The sequence below is a fragment of the Pelecanus crispus genome, chromosome Z (genome assembly GCF_030463565.1).
Source record: "Pelecanus crispus isolate bPelCri1 chromosome Z, bPelCri1.pri, whole genome shotgun sequence".
Classification (NCBI taxonomy): domain Eukaryota; kingdom Metazoa; phylum Chordata; class Aves; order Pelecaniformes; family Pelecanidae; genus Pelecanus; species Pelecanus crispus.
The window spans coordinates 10872057-10890392 of NC_134676.1; the positions used below are offsets into that span (position 1 = coordinate 10872057).

An 18336-nucleotide genomic window follows, 5' to 3' on the forward strand; every position below is an offset into this window, starting at 1 on the left:
TGGTCTAAGGAGAGCAGTGACAGAATGGCCATGTATCTTTACACCTTCCCAGGAAATCGCCACAGCGTAACCTCCAATGAGGGCACAGGGAAAACATTCTGGCTGAAGCAAAGGTCTGAACACGAGACCAGGCAGGGGGAGACAGCCCAGTCTGCAGTTAGTACATACTGATGGGCTGTCCACCATATTCCATAATGAGCCAACAAACGTGCCGCATGGTCATAACCTGCTTAAGGGGCTGCGGTTCAGAAGGGTTAGTGTTCAATTTTCTACGATAGCCACATGTGCATTGCCTTAATCCATTCAGCCTTCCTGATAATGACCCTACACAGGTAACTACTTTTCCCCACCCTTTCTACTTTATTCCCCTAATAAAATATATGAACACAAAGCATAGAGAGGAGAAGCCAAAAAATTGCCATTTTATGGTCCCGTACTGTCATGCCAAACTAGCTATTTGTGCAACCAGTTCCTGTGCAGAGGGAAAAACACTTGGCTTGTGCTTCAGTCTGTATTTGGAGGAAGCACTGGGTTTAAGATTTAAATTTATCTCCCTCACTCCCTAAAGGGTTGTGCTGGAAGCAGATGCACATCACACAATGCAAAGGGCTGAGGGCAGTTGCAGGGTTTCAGGGTTGAGGAATGCCTCAGGGCACATGGCAGGCAAAAAACAGCAACAGGGGCAATAAGGGGACTTGGTCGTGGTGCCATGGGGCCGTGGTTATCATGGAAGGTCTGTCTTTCAGAGAGGAGGTGTTAACCCTGGGAGATACAGTGCCAGCAAGCCTCAATCTCTCTTCGACCAAACATGATGGCAGCATGACGGAGACCCGTGGGACCTGCAGTCCTCCATGGCTGACCCATGTAAACAGATGGCTTGTTGCTCTAGCAGGCACACTGAAATGCTCCAAGCTCCTGAGAAAGGGCTGTGGGAAAGGCTGAGCATGTGCAGCCTGGCTGGAAGGCACAGAGACTGACCCAGGAGGATAAATGCAATGAAGATGTTGCATGGTACCAATGCTGAACTGCGAAGTCCCTCTTTAGAAGAGTGAAAATTTAAAGACTTGGTCATGTCCTATAGGATTTGGTTTGACCATGGTGTTTCTGTTAGGTTTTGACTACATTCCTTATTAAAAAAAAGACTCCTTAAGGAATGTTTTTTCCTCTTTTATCTTTTCTCTCTACACAGAGTTGTTAGAGCTCTTCTCCCGAGCCAGATACTTGCTAACCTCAACCTGAGCTCGCACTGGAAAGCAGGCACACAAAGGAAGAAGCAAAGAATTGGAGACCTGATGCTTTGTGCTTCTTTAGAAACATTTTTTAAATACTCCCCCTCAGCACTACCAGGTGGTGAGAAAGCGCGAGGAATTCACTTGAGGAACACTATTCCTAGAGGAGCTGGCAAGTTAACCAGCAGTACTGCATGAGGAGGCAGGGATGCTCAGTAAACAGCACCACTCAGTCCTCTTTCTATGGCCTGAAGCGAGGGTGGCAAAGTGCTGTTTTAGGAGGGGGGAGTGGGGCAAACATAGCTTTAACAGTTGCCCATACCAGCCAGTGAATAATAAAGACCAGGAATCTTGTGAGCCTGCTCTTTTGCTCACGCTGTGGATGGTATCGTGCTTTGTGCTGCACAGAGTAAAACTGCAGGTTGTTAAATAAATCTCCTCCTAATCATGAACAGGACTTCTTAAAGACTCAGCTTACTTCATGTAGATTTCAAATGGGGGATCTGTCTGTCGGAGTGGAGCTCAGGCTCTGCTTTGTGACTCTGGAGTTCTGATGGGAAGCTCAGAATTGGCTTCACTTTTTCCCTTCCCTGGGCTAATAAAGCACGTGATGATGCAAAGCAGGTGGTCCTTCCTCCTGGCAGGGCAGGAAAACACATAGTCATGCCTACGGCAAAAGATTTCAACACCAAGAAAAATGTCAGCCCATCCCTCACCTGAGCCCTACGTATGCTGAAGCCAGCAGGGTAAGACCAGCCAAAGAGAGGACATGTTTCCTAATTCCAGAAATGATTTTGCATTGGTGAACTGGCAATTCAGTCCAGGAACCTAATGTAACACCAGGTTTCCTGACTATTCCAGCACCAAATAAACACAATTGCTCCCAACATGGGACAGCTCTAACACAGACCAAGCCTGGTTCACAAGTGGGCAGAGATGGGATAAACAGTAGTTTCCTCTCATGGTTGTTTTTCAGCTGAAGCTGTTCGTAATCCTGGTGTTGCTGAAAACTCCCCTAAAGTCTGACTACACCACACCGATGCCTTCAGCATTAACAAATCTCTCCCACAGGCACCAAGAGACGCAGTGTCAAGAGAATATCAACAGTCGAGCACTGTAAAAATGTACTTTCTTCAACTAGCTTTTCTGGCACTGACCTTCATACTGTGCAGCTCTAGTCCTGTCTCATGCAGGATTCATTTTTTCTTAGTTGAACAAAGTAAGATTTTTGGAAGCAGATGGGTCTCATGAGAATTAAGTATAGGCTCAAGTCAGTATATGTCACTGGACTGAACTCAGGAGTATGGTATTCTTGGGCAAGGACTGAATCCCTGAAGAGCACAGATGGATTGCAGATCGAATCTGATGTGTTTGGTGACAATTTAATGTGGAGCTAAGGGTAGACTGCATCGGATATATGACTTGACAGCTCTAGCTAGTACTGACTCACAGTGAAATGCCACCTATTTGTCCTCTTTGCAAGTGAATGAATTGTGTCATGCTAGTTCTGGCTAGCCTTGCCATAAGAAAGGCTGCCCTGCACTGTTCCCATTCCTGTGCCCCAGTTACAGCATCATTTTGGTTACACAAATGAAACAGGTTTAGTGAATGAATTAAGAACTGACCCCCTCTCAATGGTAAAACCCCTGACACCTCAGACTCACCCCTGATCTCACAGATGGATTGGTTTTGGTGGGCAGGATTACCTGCAGCCCCATCTGACCCTTCCCATTCTGGAACAGACACCTTACAAAACATCCCCTGTGCCTACACAAACCAAGGAGGTATCTCTGGACCCCTCTGCATTCGCTCTCCAGACCAGTCAGCTCTGCCAGGCACTGCCTGGCACTTTGAGCAACTTCTCTTTTGTTTAACCATAGTTTAAAATAACTTATCAACCAATCATAAAATGAATTTTTTGGTTTCTCCTGGCTCCATGAACACAAAGAGGTGCACGTCCTACCATAGGAGGAAGCAATGGCTGTTAAGTTTTACAGTTATAGTGGAAAGCACTGATCACAGCCTGCCGGCCTCACTACTGGATGTGACAGGCGGTGGAGGAGGTGGCTTGGCAACACATGCAGGTAGGGTTGACCGATTTAGGGGGGATTAGGTCGAGGTCCTCGTCATCTGGGATCTCATCTAACCGGTACCCATCCTTTAGCAGCTGGATGTTCAAGTCTTGGTTGATCTGCTACAGACAAAGAGACAAACAGTCAAACACTTAAGACTTCCTGCTTCTGATGGTCAGAAGATGAAGGAGGTCCCTTATTCTGGAATATATTTTCCCATCATTAGCAGCTGCCCCACCACTGAAAGAATCCCAGTTTTGACTCTTTTGACAGGTGAGGGCTGCCTTCTCTTCTAGCTTCTTCCAGGATAGGAATATCTAGAGTGCGATATTCCAGAGCAGCAAGTGAATACACTATTTTATTCTGGAATAATCTCTCCATGAAGACAAGCCCTCATTTAAAGTAATGTAATAATATTGTTAATAAACCAACTGGCAGCTGGGCAGTCCCTCCTTTCAGTCTGGGACACTCTGTTGAAAGGTGGTAGAGCCTCTTGGCTCTTTGTAATCTCAGATTCAAGTGCTGTCTAACCAGATCTGGGTGAACAACACTTCACCAAGGCCCAGAGATGGCCCAGATCATTTGATCTGGTCCCTGCTCTTGGCTGTTTCTCTGTGTTTCAGATGTATTTTTCCCAAGGAGGGATATAGGGGGGATGAGTTCCCAGCAGCTTGTGTGCTCAGCTCCCTGGATGTAAAATGAGATCCTGCAGAAGCAGTAGCCAGAGACTGAGCAACTAATTCAGGAGAGAGCTTGGGAATATATTCAGAAACAATGCAGAGGATTTAACAAGACTGAGCTTCCTGCCTTTTCTCTTTCACAGGGCAAAAGTTCGTATCTGCAAGTCGTCCCTGGAATTTCTGCGGGCTCCAAGTAAACACGCACTGGGTGACCTTGACCGCCCCAAGAACTGGAAATCACAGCACACCTTCAGATCCTTTATTTGTATCCTTGGCAAGAATATGGTTGCTGAACTGGCATGACAGACAAGTTGATGCTTTTGCACCACATGGGCCAACACTGCAGGACTAAGCAGAACTGTGAAAAGCTTCAGTGAAGCCAAAGGTAGCTGTGAAAACAGCCGATGGGAAGATTTCTGTGCCATGGCAGTGCAGGGATGGAGCCAACTGGATCACCAGGGAAGAAAGAAACATGACAGTTTCTGCCATGGCCCCTTCCAGACTTGCAGTGTCTACACCACTGGTAAATTCGTTGTGTAGCCATTTCTGGCAGTACAAGACCACTCTAAGCTGTTTCTGGTTGCTCTACTATTAGCATTCATGGCAAGGATGGCAGGAGAGAGTATAACTCACCTCAGCTGATGAGTATCCCGAGGAGGAATATCTGGACATGTCAAAGTCATCATCACTGCAGGGAAGGACAAGATATATAGCAAAGAAGGAAACAGTTAGACACACCTGTATTCCCTGGTTAGTCCTATCTTTCTCGTGCCATGAAGCTGCCCTTGAGGCACAGAGAAGTTATATCAAGGGAGCCTGGAGAGCAACTTTCATCTGTGACCCTCACATCTTTCCATAACAGTGCTCTTTACTCACGTCCGTTCCTACTTGTTTACACACACATACCAGTTCAGCATATGCCAAACGGCACAGCAAGGAAGAGCAAGAATGGCCTGCAAGAGTGGTTTCAGCAGGAGTTAGCTCCAGTGCTGCACTCTGGCATGAAAATGCACTTGCACCGTAATGTATATCATCTTATTAACACTTTGCATACCTGTCCGTATCCAGGGCAACGAGTGGCTTTTCATCTGGACTCTGGTCTAATGACGAATAGCCCTTGTTTGGAACGACGAGTCTGAAATAATTAAATGTTCTCTGTTAACCACATAGTAAAGCTCAGTACCACACATAGTCTAGGGTAAAGCTATAAGATAATTTGGCTTCCCCTGTTTCACTTCCTGGCAAGCCCTCCCTTATCGGTCAAGACATTTAAATGGATGCAATTCAGAGGAAGCTATCTGTGTCCCTGGGTAGCTTAGAGCAGTTTCACAGGGATGAATGCTAGACATGCCTTGGGAACATGCTCCTCCCTGGAAGAAAAAAGCATTGGTACACTCTGCACTTCATTCTGGTGAACCCGTTTGGCTAGCACTGCTTGTTGTATCAGATTGTTCATTTTTGTGTTGCTTTTTTTTCCTAGCAATGAGTACGTGACATGAGCAATAAGTAAATAGGAGAAAGAGGCTAGGGGAAGGCAGAGACTCAGTGCTCCTACTATTCTACTGTTGGAAATCAGGGATGTGGTCTTTTCTGCCTGAGTCCCTACCCAGCCCCCATCAACAAAACACTGCTGAGGTCTCAGTCCTAAACTTAGTAATATGAGAAATATGAGCTGGTGGGTGCAGCTTAAGAGCCCAGTCAGACTAGCACTTTTTAAATCCCATTATTTTATAATGATTTTCTTGTCATCAGAAGTGTTACAAAGGCTGACGATGACTTTGCACCTTTAATTGCCTGATAGAGTTTGTGAAATGGAATACAGGCTTCAGAGCTTCTAGGATAAGGAAAATGCATTAATACAATGGTATCTAGTTCACAACAGAGTTCTTTCATCCACAAAACTGCACAAAGACTTTGGTTCATGTTTAAAATAAGATCAACCAAACTGAGCAAAGAGAATTAGATTCTATGTTCAGCAGGTGGGAACAGTAAGAGTGATTAAAATCTCCTCGTTCACTGGGTTAACTCAGGTTTTCTCCCAAATGAAGAACTGGTCTTTAACAACACACAATGATGCACAATGATGCTTCACTAAGAGTTTGGGAAATACAAATCTAAAGATGATAATCCACCTCATCCATGCTCCAACTGCTCTCTAACTACCTGACATGTTTTTCTGCTTCTGCTCAGAAAGTTTCAGGAAGCAATTAAAATTTTAGCAATACAAAGGCCTGCCAGGCACTGAAGATGGGGAGGCTCATGAAGGGTAAAATACATCAAATGTTATCAGAAAGCAAATACATAGGTTCAGGACTAGTTGTATTTTCTTACTATGTTCACTGAAATGCAAGATTAAAGAAATTAATTTTAAAGCTGACGCAGAATTTCCAACCTGCTGCACCAATCCCCACCTCGCCACAACCTCCCTTCAGGTGGTTGTGGAGAGTGATAAGGTCTCCCCTCAGCCTCCTCTTCTCCAGGCTAAACAACCCCAGTTCCCTCAGCCGCTCCTCATAAGACTTGCTCTCCAGAGCCTTCACCAAGCTTCGTTGCCCTTCCCTGGCCACGCTGCAGCACCTCAATGTCTTTCCTGGAGTGAGGGGCCCAAAACTGGACACAGTATTCCAGGTGCGGCCTCAACAGTACCAAGTACAGGGGGACAATCACCTCCCTGCTCCTGCTGGCCACACTATTCCTGATACAAGCCAGGATGCTGTTGGCTGCCTTGGCCACCTGGGCACACTGCTGACCAACACCCCCAGGTTCTTTTCTGCCAGGCAGCTTTCCAGCCACTGTAGCAGGGCATGGGGTTGTTATGACCCAAGTGCAGGACCCGGCAATTCGCCTTGTTCAACCTCATACAATTTGCCTTGGCCCATTGATCCAGCCTGTCTAGATCACTCTGTGGAGCCTTCCTACCCTCCAGCAGATCAACACTCCCAACCAACTTGGTGTGATCTGCAACTTACTGAGGGTGCACTTGATGCCCTCATCCAGATCATTGATAAAGATACGAAACAGAACTGGCCCCAGTACTGAGCCCTGGGGAACACCGCTTGTGACTGTCCGCCTGGAGTTAACTCCATTCATCACAACTCTTTGGGCCCAACCATCCAGCCAGTTTTTTACCAAGAGAAGAGTATGCCTGTCCAAGCCATGAACAGGCAGTTTCTGCAGGAGAATGTTGTGGGAAACAGTGTCAAAGGCTTTACTAAAATCTAGGTAGACAACATCCACAGCCTTTCCCTTATCCACTAAGTGGGTCACCTTGTCGTAGAAGGAGATCACGTTAGTCAAGCAGGACCTGCCTTTCATAAACGCATGCTGGCTGGGCCTGATTGCTTGTTTGTTCTGTATGTGCTGCGTGATGGCACTCAAGATGATCTGCTCCATAACCTCCCCCAGCACCAAGGTCAGAATGACAGACCTGTAGTTTCCTGGAACTGCTCCATATATACTTGCTGATGGTTGTTACTATGTCATGGGTGAACAAAGCACTATTGGGGGATCTAGGAGAAGAACCCTTTGTGGTGCTATTTACTTGATTAAAAAAAAAATCACTACATCTTTTCCTTGAGAAATGTCTTTTTTCTTAATAAGACAGAACTTGAATTTTTCTGCAACAGACAAAACTGTGATAATGTCTCTGTCCTGATCTAAGTCTTTCCCTCACTTCCTGATTGTCCTTATTTTAGCTTCCTGCTATCCTTGGAACAAAGCCAGGTAGCCGTTGTAGCTGCTTTCATCTGCAGCTGTCCCAATATGAGCTTCTTGTCTTGGTGTTTTTGCTCACTTAACATGAAATATGTTACGACACAAATCCGAGTTTAGGTTATCCTCAGAGTGGACTGCAATATCTGGCAATGCCCAAGTGCTGCGGATGGCATTGTGGGCTCTGCCTCTACTCGTAGCAAGTGTGCCAGCATCACCCCAACTTTGTTCACATTTTGTTTGCCCTCAGGGAGAATGAGCGTGTTATGGATCCAGATCCTTTCACCTCTAAGGCTGGCTGTGCCCCTGCCCCAGGAGAAGACTGAATGGTGAAGGCAACCTGGTACTAGAGGCTGGATGTCAGAAATTCATACAGATAATACAGCAGAACAGAAGCCTTGAGGAAGGAAGGGGAGGTGGAGTAGAGACTAGGAGATGCAGTATGGTTTGCCTGAATGAAGGAAAACATATTTGATGAGAACAGCAGAACTGTTAAAAAGGGGGAAAAGGCTTTAGCTTATTCTCCTCCTGCAGAGACCAGAGGAAGCCAGCAGTTCAGACTTAAACCATAACCTGGACGTTTTGCAGTGTATCCCACTGGAGCATCTCCCATTATCCTGCAGCCATTATATTGTGAAAAGAAGCTGCTTGAACAAGCTTGTGGCATTTCTGCCTTCCTGGGGTTGCCCTGTCTGTGGCAAGACAGACTGAACCATTCTGAGATACTACTAGGGCTGTGCTCGTAGTGCAGCTTGGTTCCCAGAAAACCAAGGGAGCTGGGGGATGAAGGGACTTGGGCTGGTGAGACCCTGTGCCAGACACCTCCCAGCCATATGGGAACAATGGAGCTTGGCTACATCTGCTACTAAAGCAACGGCTGGAAACCCCTGTTTTGCAGATCCCAAGGGTTGCTTCTAAAAGCTGTGTGAAAAGTAACTAAGAAAAGCAAGTCTATTGCCAGCAGGCTAGGCTTGGCTTGGAGGGGTCCACATGTCCTCTGAACAGTGCTCCGATGTCCACAAATGGAATAAAACTGAGCTGGCTGTTCAAAAGTTTGTGTCAATAGGTGTCACTGCTCTGCTCTTCCCCACTCAAATCACTCTTCTTTCCATTGGCAGCTAGGAAACAACAATCTCTCCAAGCAGAAGTCACTAATTTTACAGGTAGGCACCTGTACTTACCATCTTCCTCTGCTAATTTCAGTGTTTCTAAATCTCTCAAGCAGCAAATCTGCTACCATTCCTCTCAGGAAGCTAGCATGCAGCCTATTGCCAAAAGAAACCAAGTCTTTCCAGCTTGTATTTGGAAGACAAGGAGAAACAGTGGGTGTGGAAAACCCAGCTGAGAGCATTTGCTGAATTTCTTGCTGCCATGAAGGGCCTAACTCCTTTACATGGTCTCAAAACACAGAGCAGGGAGCAATGCAGCATATTCCACCAACATTGCAGGGGCTTAAAACTAAAACTTGACGAAGTCCTGGCATGATTTATGGCTACTATTTTGGGTTTTGGGAATTAATGTAAACAAGGAACCTCATCTGTCAGATATGTTGCATAAAGAGAGGCTCTGACCTGCAGCTCCTGTTCTACTTAATATATGGTAATCCATGCAACTTTCCCATTCATTAGTAAACACCCAGCATTCACGGCAGATTCTTCTGTCATTTTAAGTGAGGTCCTCCACTAAAAACTGCCACCTTTCTAATAGCATGCAAAGCATGCAATCCTGTGGGCTCAGGGGGGTTCCTGCCTCCTGAATGCAGGTTAGTAATACATTGGTGTACTGAAGCTTGCATGGAAAAAATAGAAATACTCTAAAAGAAAGTATTCAGCTAGGAATGCCTTTGTTTACAGCAGTTTGTAGCACTGTCTGATACTGTCATACAGAGGTGTGCCAAAGCAGCTCCAGCAAAGTATGACCGTGCTGTTCAAAGTGTGGAGGAGGTGTACAGCAAAGCACACAGAGATGGATTATTTACAAGCCTTCATTAAGTCAATCAGTATGGGGAAGGGGATATCATCAAAAAGGAGCCAGGGAGCTGCTGTGATAAAAGCAGCCAAGGCAGAACTAAGCTCTAAACCAGTTTGCGTTACATGAAGCAGAATCGTACCTCTCCTGCTGGCAGGATTACGTGTGACATGAAGCTACCCAGAACATGCAAGACAGCCAACTCAAACCCCTGATTTCGACCAGGCTGGGCTGCCTCTGCCTCCTGCAGGCTGCACTGTCACCGGTCCTGGGCTCAGTTGTCCCTGCATCTCCCCAGGGCATGGGATGCAACACAGCACAGAGCATTTGGGCCTCCCAGCTCCAGGAAGGGCCATCACTGCTCTTGCAGTGTGTTTGGCAGTAGGCAAATGGCAATGAACATCGTCCTGGCCCATCCTCAAGCCATTAGGGATTGCAGCTTAGAGCTCAGCTGAATGCTTTTCCAGTCCTTTACCTTGTTCGTGCCATCACATTGTTCTTCTTGGGCTGCTGATTAACTGGGCTTCCCATGTTGCCGTTCTTCAGGGAGCCCTTCCGAGCCAGCTCCCTCTGCTTCTCTGCATATAGGATACAAAGGGGAAAAGCAAAATTAGGGCAACAGCCTGGCTGGCCACCATACAGCTGCAGAAACCCAGATTTGATAGCGGCAAAAGGCATAGAAGAATTAATAGCAAAGGACATGAGCTCTTCATCTCCCAAGAAGGGACACTGCAAAGGCCAGATGAGCTGTGTCCCAGTGCCTCAACGTCACCAGGGGCTAAAAATAATGTACTCACAGCAGCTTGTTGACAATGCCACACTAGGATGGTCACGAAGCTTTTAGATGAGACCCAGCTGAGGCAGAGAAATGGCAGAGACCTTGCCTCTATCTGCACCTGGCTGCTACAGGGACCCTAAGATTGTGTTCTGTGCCAGGCAAGGGAATTTATCCTTCTACCTTTTCTCCTCCTATTGAAGTTGCCACTGAGGGGCCCAGTGGGGACAGAAGAGTGTCTCCATCAAAGCAGCACCATTATTTAATGCTAGTCCAGCCTAGCTTGACACCAGGCCTGAGTTATTACTGTTTCCCTAGACGGCAGCTCACCAGACTAACACACCCTACAGCAGAAAGTGTTGCTGCCTTCCCTGCTTCTCCTTCTGGCAATCTGTGATGTCCCTGGTGTGTCTTTCTCTTTTATCTCACATTGATTCTTGGGAGTTTGCTTTCTTATTTACAAAAAAAGTGAAACAATTTGTAGCTGTATTTTTAAAGAGCATACTGTTTGCTTAAATTTTCAGATTGTGTTCTACTTGCTGCTGAAATGTACCTTAAAACACAAACAGTATGTCAAGCTTTCTTCATGTATTCAGTGCAAGAGGGGATTTAAATTACTTTGTTCTTTAGGAGAGACTATTTCTCTTAATAACGTCTTACCACAGGATCACAACTAGAATTCAGGTCCTAAAGCTAAGCTTTCGGCAGGTATGCAATGTCTGTGCTGTATTAATATGGCCCTGCCTCCAGCAGGGATAGGAACCTGTGGATGATGAGTTTTCATAGAAACCAATATTCAGTTTTCTGATTCAAAGTTCTTCCTTGTTTCTTATAGGAAACCAGTTGGGTTGAGTTAGGAATTAGCTGCAAAAGTTGAGCTAACTCCCTTGATCTCATCCTGCAATGCCAGGCAAGGCTTGTAGGGAAAAGCCGTGTGGGGCTAGTAAGGCAGAAAAGGGACTGGTTAAAAACGTTCTCCAGAGTGTGAGAAAATGTTGAGAACTATTTTTGTGGCATGTTTGAATAATAGGGGTTTACCAGACTGCTTGCTGAGGAACCTGAATAGTGAATTTGTTTTGCTTCTGCTTCCCCTGCAGTGTGTGAAATGTGCTCATTTATTTTTTCTCTTGCAGATATTATTCCCCTTGGAGAGAAAAGCACCTTTTCCCACTTGTTGTGTGTCCTGGTTTCGGCTGGGATAGAGTTAATTTTCGTCCTAGTAGCAGGCATAGTGCTGTGTTTTGGATTTAGTAGGAGAAGAATGTTGATAACACCCTGATGTTTTTAGTTGTTGCTAAGTACTGCTTATGCTAGTCAAGGACTTTTCAGCTTCCCATGCTCTGCCAGGTGCACAAGAAACTGGGAGGGGGCACAGCCAGGATAGTTGATCCAAACTGACCAAAGGGCTATTCCATACCATATGGTGTCATGCTCAGTATACAAACTGGGGGGGGTTGGCTGGGGAGCCGCGATTGCTGCTCGGGAACTGTCTGGGTACAGTCATCGGGTGGTGAGCAATTGCATTGTGCATCACTTGCTTTCTATATTATTATTATCATTATTATATTGTCATTATTATCATTACTATTTTACTTCATTTCAATTATTAAACTGTTCTTATCTTAACCCAGGAGTGTTTCTCACTCTTACTCCTCCAACTCTCTCCCCCATCCCATTGGGGTAGGGGGAGTGAGCGAGCGGCTGCGTGGTGCCGAGCTGCTGGCTGGGGCTAAACCACGACATGTGGAAAAGCAGCTTGCCTACCAGGGTGTGCAAGTGCAAGGCAGGCCAACTCTGTCCCTTCCACGCACGTAAGAGCAGGGGGACACATGTCCAAGGCTGCCTTTTTTGAGGGACAAATAAGCAGCAGAGATGCCTAGAGATCGTGATGATGAGTGTGGATGAGGAACCTGCAAAGGAGAGTACGTACTCCTACAAACATGCCCAGCCCTCCTCCTGCTGACAGCAGAGGTGAATAAATGCTCATTGAACTTGGCAGGAAAAGGATTGGATTAATAACTCTCTCTGGCATGAGCAACAAAGAGACTGATACAGAATCGATGTCAAAACCTTAAATCAGAGTGATTTCTCAGGACTAGAACTTGCAAATGCATTGGTTATCTCTGTCTCCAGAATATAAAAGGCTGGTATTTTACAGGCCACGTGAACTTTGCTATTCAGACACAGAGGGATAAAGAGGGTTTTCATGGAGGCAAATGTTTACAACCCTAAATACAACCCAGCGTCCACGCATCTACACCAGAAGCTGCAGCGCTGACCACAAATACAGTGCTGAGACAAGCTGCCAATGCTTTAAGAGGCTGCATAATTCACAAAAGGCACCTGACTCAGAAACAAGGTTACAAGTTTCATTTTCTGTCAAGGCAGTTAAGGCCTGCCTGAGCCTTTCAAATGGACTGGCACTCTGCTTTCCATTGATTGCTCGGTACAAGCACTAATGCCCTTATCCAACTCAGATTACTCATTCGGCTGATGAATCGGGACTTTAGCTAAGCGTCTTTTTCCTCCAGTAGGTCTCTCCCATGACTATTTCTATGCTATTACTGACTCCTATTGCAACGTGTGGGTCTGAACGATATGAGATTTCCTATTTAACCCCTTCTTTCACTTATTTAGTGGCTTGGAGTGAACAATCCCAATGCGATGTAAGTGTGGTAGGAACATCCATGCCTGTGTCCCCAGCCAAATTTCTTAAGCATCAATGAACAGTTCATTTCCCTCTTGGATGCTGTAAATCCTGAGTCAGGCCTGAGTGGCCTGAGTGGCCAAAATGCGATGGCTGCCAGGGGGAATGGGAGGTCTGCTCAGCCCTGGTGTGTTAGGACAAACTCCTGGAAGGTGGTGGATATGTACATGAGCCACATCAGGCTTTGAGGCAAGGAAACCCAGTATTTGAGTCTTACAACTATTATGAACTACTGCTAATTCCACCATCACCCAAGGGACCTTTTGGGTGCCAATCTCTTGCAGTAGTTCTAGGCTATAAATACCAGCCTCACACACCAACCATCAGGTCCATCAGAATGGGGGAAGGAGGTTTTCAGTGCCTGTTTTCTGGGTGGTGCTTCCTCCTGGTGTAGCAGGTGGAGTTTGTGAACCCCATTTCTAGGTAGTGAGCTCTTTCCCTGGCTTCCAGCTCATCTGTTTTTTGCCCCCAGATGTTAGTTTGAAGGCCAGGATCCCAAACTCAAAATACCGGAGTTCTTTTTAGAAATGTGACTGATCTAGAAATTCTGAAGATGTTACTTTCAGGGTCCAACATTTACAGGGGAAACCCCCTGTAATTTCACAAATTAAAGTAGTTCTCATAGAATCTGCGATCAGACATATAACCAGCACAGCAAAGAGAAGGTGAGAGAAGGAAGCACAACCTACCCTTGATAAGTAAATGGCATTTTTCTTTAAGGTCTGTCCCGTATTGGTTGATGCTACAACCACATGAGCACGAATCCTAAGATCACAATCAAGCGTGCTCACCTTTGTGTGAAACCTGGCAACTGTGCACCTGGGCAATTCTCAGGGAATGAAAAGCTAAGATGCTTCTGAGTCATCCCAGACTCTCCGATATGCTAGTCAAGTATTCCCCACCAGGCTTAGATGAGACCTCTGTTCCCACATGTCTCCCCAGCCTCAGGGCTACTGCTTAGCTTGAGACATTGAGAGCATGGTCCCACCACAGAGGATAGGCACAGCTTGTCCTCAGCACTTGGTGGTTTCTGGTGCTGGCTATGAAAAGGGTTTCTATGTCTGTGACTGCCTGTCTGCGAATGCCTGCAGCATTCCAGTATGTGCAATGAACGTCCAGAAAGGCAATGTAACTTGATGGAAAATCTATGCTGACCCTACAAAACTGCCTAATTCTGGGCAACTCTCAGGCACTGGAAAAATGAGGAAGGGTTAACAGGCACTCCTGTCAAATACAAAGAAAATGGGACATACAAGAACAAATGAAAAAACAGAAGACTGATTTCCAGCAACTGGTTATTTCATGTCTGGGGAGGTTGCTGTTGGATGATCAATGAAAAGCTAATACAGCAGAAAGCCAGAATGAAACAAGGCTGCTCTCCAGCTATGTCAGAGGAATCACTAATTACTGGCAGTGAAAGAGCAGCAGCGCTCCAATGATACTTTTTACATGGCATTTGCAAGTATTTGAAATAAGTTGTTTAGCTTTCATTTCACCTGGCTGTTCTACTTTTTACCATTGTACCTAGTGAAATACTCACGCTTGTGGTTTGTCATCCCCCTTCCCATGAAACAGTTATGGGTGACTGAGCACACTGCAAGTACAGGTGTGATGGCTTGCAGAGCCAACAGGCAATCATTAGCAATACCAGCAGGGCTGGTACAGTTTGGGGAGAGACAGCTTTAACCAAATCCAGCTTCCTGACGGCTTTTCACTAACTTTCCAGACAGATGCTTCCTTGAAGAAGCAGGATAGAGCAGAGGAGGTTGGGAGGGCATGAAGCAGCCTGCATGCGCCTTTGACATTAAGAAGTATGCTCAATTAGGAGTCTGAAGATCCTGTCTGATCATTAGCAGGGTTGCTGTGTTGGGTAATATACTGGGTTTGTGGCAAGGTTATGGTAGCGGGGGAGCTACAGGACTGATTTCAGTGAGAAGGTGCCAGAAGCTTCCCCCATGTCCAACAGAGCCAATGCCAGCCGGCCCCAAGACAGACCTGCTGCTGGCCAAGGCTGAGCCCATCAGTGATGGTGGTAGCACCTCTGGGGTAACATCATTAAGAAGGGGGGAAAAAAACCTGTGTAACTGCAGCCAGGTGAGAGGCATGAGAATATGTGAGAGGAACAGTGCAGAAGGAGGGCAGGAGGTGCTCCAGGCACCGGAGCAGAGATTCCCCTGCAGCCCCTGGTGCAGCCCCTGGTAAGGCAGCTGTGCCCCTGCACCCATGGGGGAGCAGAGATCCACCTGAGCCCGGGGAGGAGCCCACGCTGGAGCAGGGGGATGTGCCCAAAGGAGGCTGTGATCCTGTGGGAAGCCCGTGCTGGAGCAGGCTCCTGGAGCCTGTGGAGCTGTGGGGAGAGAGGAGCCCACGTGGAGTTCATGGAGAACTGCAGCCCGTGGGATGGACTCATGTTGGAGAAGCTTGTGGAGGGCTGTCACCTGTGGGAGGGACCCCATGCTGGAGCAGGGGCAGAGTGTGAGGAGTCCTCCCCTTGAGGAGGAAGGAACAGCAGAGACAACATGCGATGGACTGACCGCAACCCCCATTCCCCGTCCTCCTGTGCTGTTTGGGGGGAGGAGGTAAAGAAATAAGGAGTGAAGTTGAGCCTGGGAAGAAGGGAGGGGAGCGTGGAAAGTGTTTTAAGATTTGTTTTTATTTCTCATTATCCTGCTCTGATTTGATTGGTAATAAATTGAACTAATTTCCCCAAGTTGAGTCTGTTTTGCCCATGATGTAACTGGTGAGTGACCTCTCCCTGCCCTTATCTTGATCCATGAGCTTTTCATTATATTTTCTCTCTCCTGTGCATCTGAGGAGAGGAGTGATAGAGCAGCTTTGGTGGGCACCTGGCATCCAGCCAGGGTCAGCCCACCACGGGTAATCTCCCTGGCTCCATGTTTGAGTGGAGCAAAGCAGCATTAGCTTCTGTTTCAGTAGAGAGCCCGGAGAACACAGGCAGCTGTGCTGTCAGCCTGACACACTGGGGAATTTGTCTGCACCAGTTCCACTTAAGCTAATCCTGGACATTGTGTCAGAAGAGGAACACATGGAGCGGCACGTGTGTGTGTTCATGTGTGTGTGTCTGTGTGAGGAGGGGGTCCAGGATCCTTCTGACACCACTATACTGCTCTGAACAGCATACAGGACAGCCTTTCGTCTGGACCTGCCAACCACATCACATCTCACCCCTCCTTTCTTGTTCACCTTGTCACTTCATTTTTAAGACACTTTGCCCCCTTATGATGTTAAAATCATTTAAAGAAAGAAGAAGATGAACTGCTCAGTGAGCAAGCTGGTACCTTTGTGCTAGCCTCACACTAGTGTGTCCTGCTCCCTGACCCCATCTGAGACATTCAGCATCTGCTCCAAGTGCTGCTTCAAGGAAGCTGGTGACAAGACAACAGCCAAAGAAGCCCACTGAGCTTTCAGTAAGGCAGGAATAAAGCCCAAGTATAAAGGAGCAAAGGAAATGCATGCCACAGACACAATCAGGACCATAACTGGCCCAGCCTTGCATCCTGTCTGGCAATGGTCTTGTATTATAGCTGCACGCAAAGGTCCTCAGCAAGATGGTGCCCCAGCACGCTAAGCACTCAGGAAACCGTCCCTGCCCTGGCGTGCTTTCACCTGCCTGATTTAGGATGTGTCAGAGGACAGGCAAATAACTGCATGCTGACTGTCGTGGTTGAGCCCCAACCAGCAACTAAGCACCATGCAGCTGCTCACTCACTCCCCCTACCCCGATGGGATGGGGGAGAGAATCGGAGGAGTAAGAGTGAGAAACACTCCTGGGTTCAGATAAGAACAGTTTAATAAATGAAATAAAGTGAAATAGTAATGATAATAATAACAATATAATAATGATAACAACAGTAATAATATAGAAAGCAAGTGATGCACAATGCAATTGCTCACCACCCGCTGACCGATACCCAGACAGTTCCCGAGCAGCGATCGCTGCTCCCCGGCCAACCCCCCCCAAGTTTATATACTGAGCATGATGCCGTATGGTATGGAATAGCCCTTTGGTCAGTTTGGATCAACTATCCTGGCTGTGCCCCCTCCCAGTTTCTTGTGCACCTGGCAGAGCATGGGAAGCTGAAAAGTCCTTGACTAGCATAAGCAGTACTTAGCAACAACTAAAAACATCAGGGTGTTATCAACATTCTTCTCCTACTAAATCCAAAACACAGCACTATGCCTGCTACTAGGAAGAAAATTAACTCTATCCCAGCCGAAAGCAGGATACTGACAAATGAAGCACACTCCCACAGGGAACCTCTGTTAGAGAAAGCTGCATCTAAGTCAAGAGGGGCTGAATTCTCCCCTCACCACTGGGAACAGCTAGAGCCCTAAAGAATGATTTCAGGCACTGCTGTATTACTTAGTGCAATTCAAAATGGTTTCCTGTTCAGCTGGCTGGATGTGTCTAGCTGCTTTATGATGAGGGAAAATAGTAATGGAGCATGTGAAGCAGAATCAACTTAACATGAATATGTCTATGTTAAAAATCAGAATTGAATAAATCCTTACAATTACTCCTCTGGTTTCAGTGTTTAAATGAAATCATAACCAGTTTTAATAATGTTTTCCTGCTTTTTAAAAACAAAATGCTGAACAGCTTCTTTGATACATGTTGCTGTTGAGGGGGGGCATTGGTTTTGCCTACATTCTGCCCCAAACCAGAAATGGCAAAAGTAGCCATATGCTTCAGTCTCCTGCAGAACTACTCCTTTTGCGATATCAGGCAAAGCAGACAACCCAGGAATTTCGTGAACATCACCCTGTACTATGCTGAAGAGCTATTTGGAGGGTCAGACCCCTCCAAATCCATGGTTCCCATTTGTCCCAAGATAGTGATCGACTCTGGCTATGGTCAGACAGTGGTGGGTAGAGAATAGTTTAGGATGCCATTGCCTCTCACTGCCATGGTGCTTGACTATGTGCATCCCCTCCAGCTGAGGCAGCCTGATTGGCACAAATGCTGTTCAGTGGCAGATGAGGCTGATTTGCTTCCTTTGCGCTGTGGGCTGGAAGCACACAGATGCTGACTGCTCCTGTCTCTTTGCTGAAAGCCACTGGCTGAACCTTGCTAACTCAATTGCTCATGTGCCTGACCAGGAGATGGAGTTTCCTGCTATGGGGACAGTGTAGCGTGGGTCCATGGGAGTTGCTGCAGTGGGAAGACAAAGAG

At 46.7% G+C, this 18336-nt stretch overlaps 1 protein-coding gene across 4 annotated transcripts in view; it reads right to left on the reverse strand.

Moving 5' to 3' along the window:
- Positions 1-3213: 3213 nt before the first annotated feature.
- The window catches only part of FAM219A (family with sequence similarity 219 member A), a 104192-nt gene continuing 89069 nt past the window's right edge, over positions 3214-18336 (reverse strand). The window contains exons 3-6 of one of the 4 annotated variants that reach the window (XM_075726459.1): positions 10136-10233; positions 5036-5116; positions 4615-4669; positions 3214-3420 (exon numbers count right to left, since the gene is read on the reverse strand). In XM_075726459.1, the coding sequence (XP_075582574.1) occupies positions 3265-3420; positions 4615-4669; positions 5036-5116; positions 10136-10233 (390 nt within the window). In that variant the 3' untranslated portion in view covers positions 3214-3264. Of the gene's footprint in view, positions 3424-4614; positions 4670-5035; positions 5117-10135; positions 10239-18336 lie in introns of all 4 variants that reach the window. The other 3 variants (XM_075726457.1, XM_075726456.1, XM_075726455.1) reach the window with 3 other exon arrangements.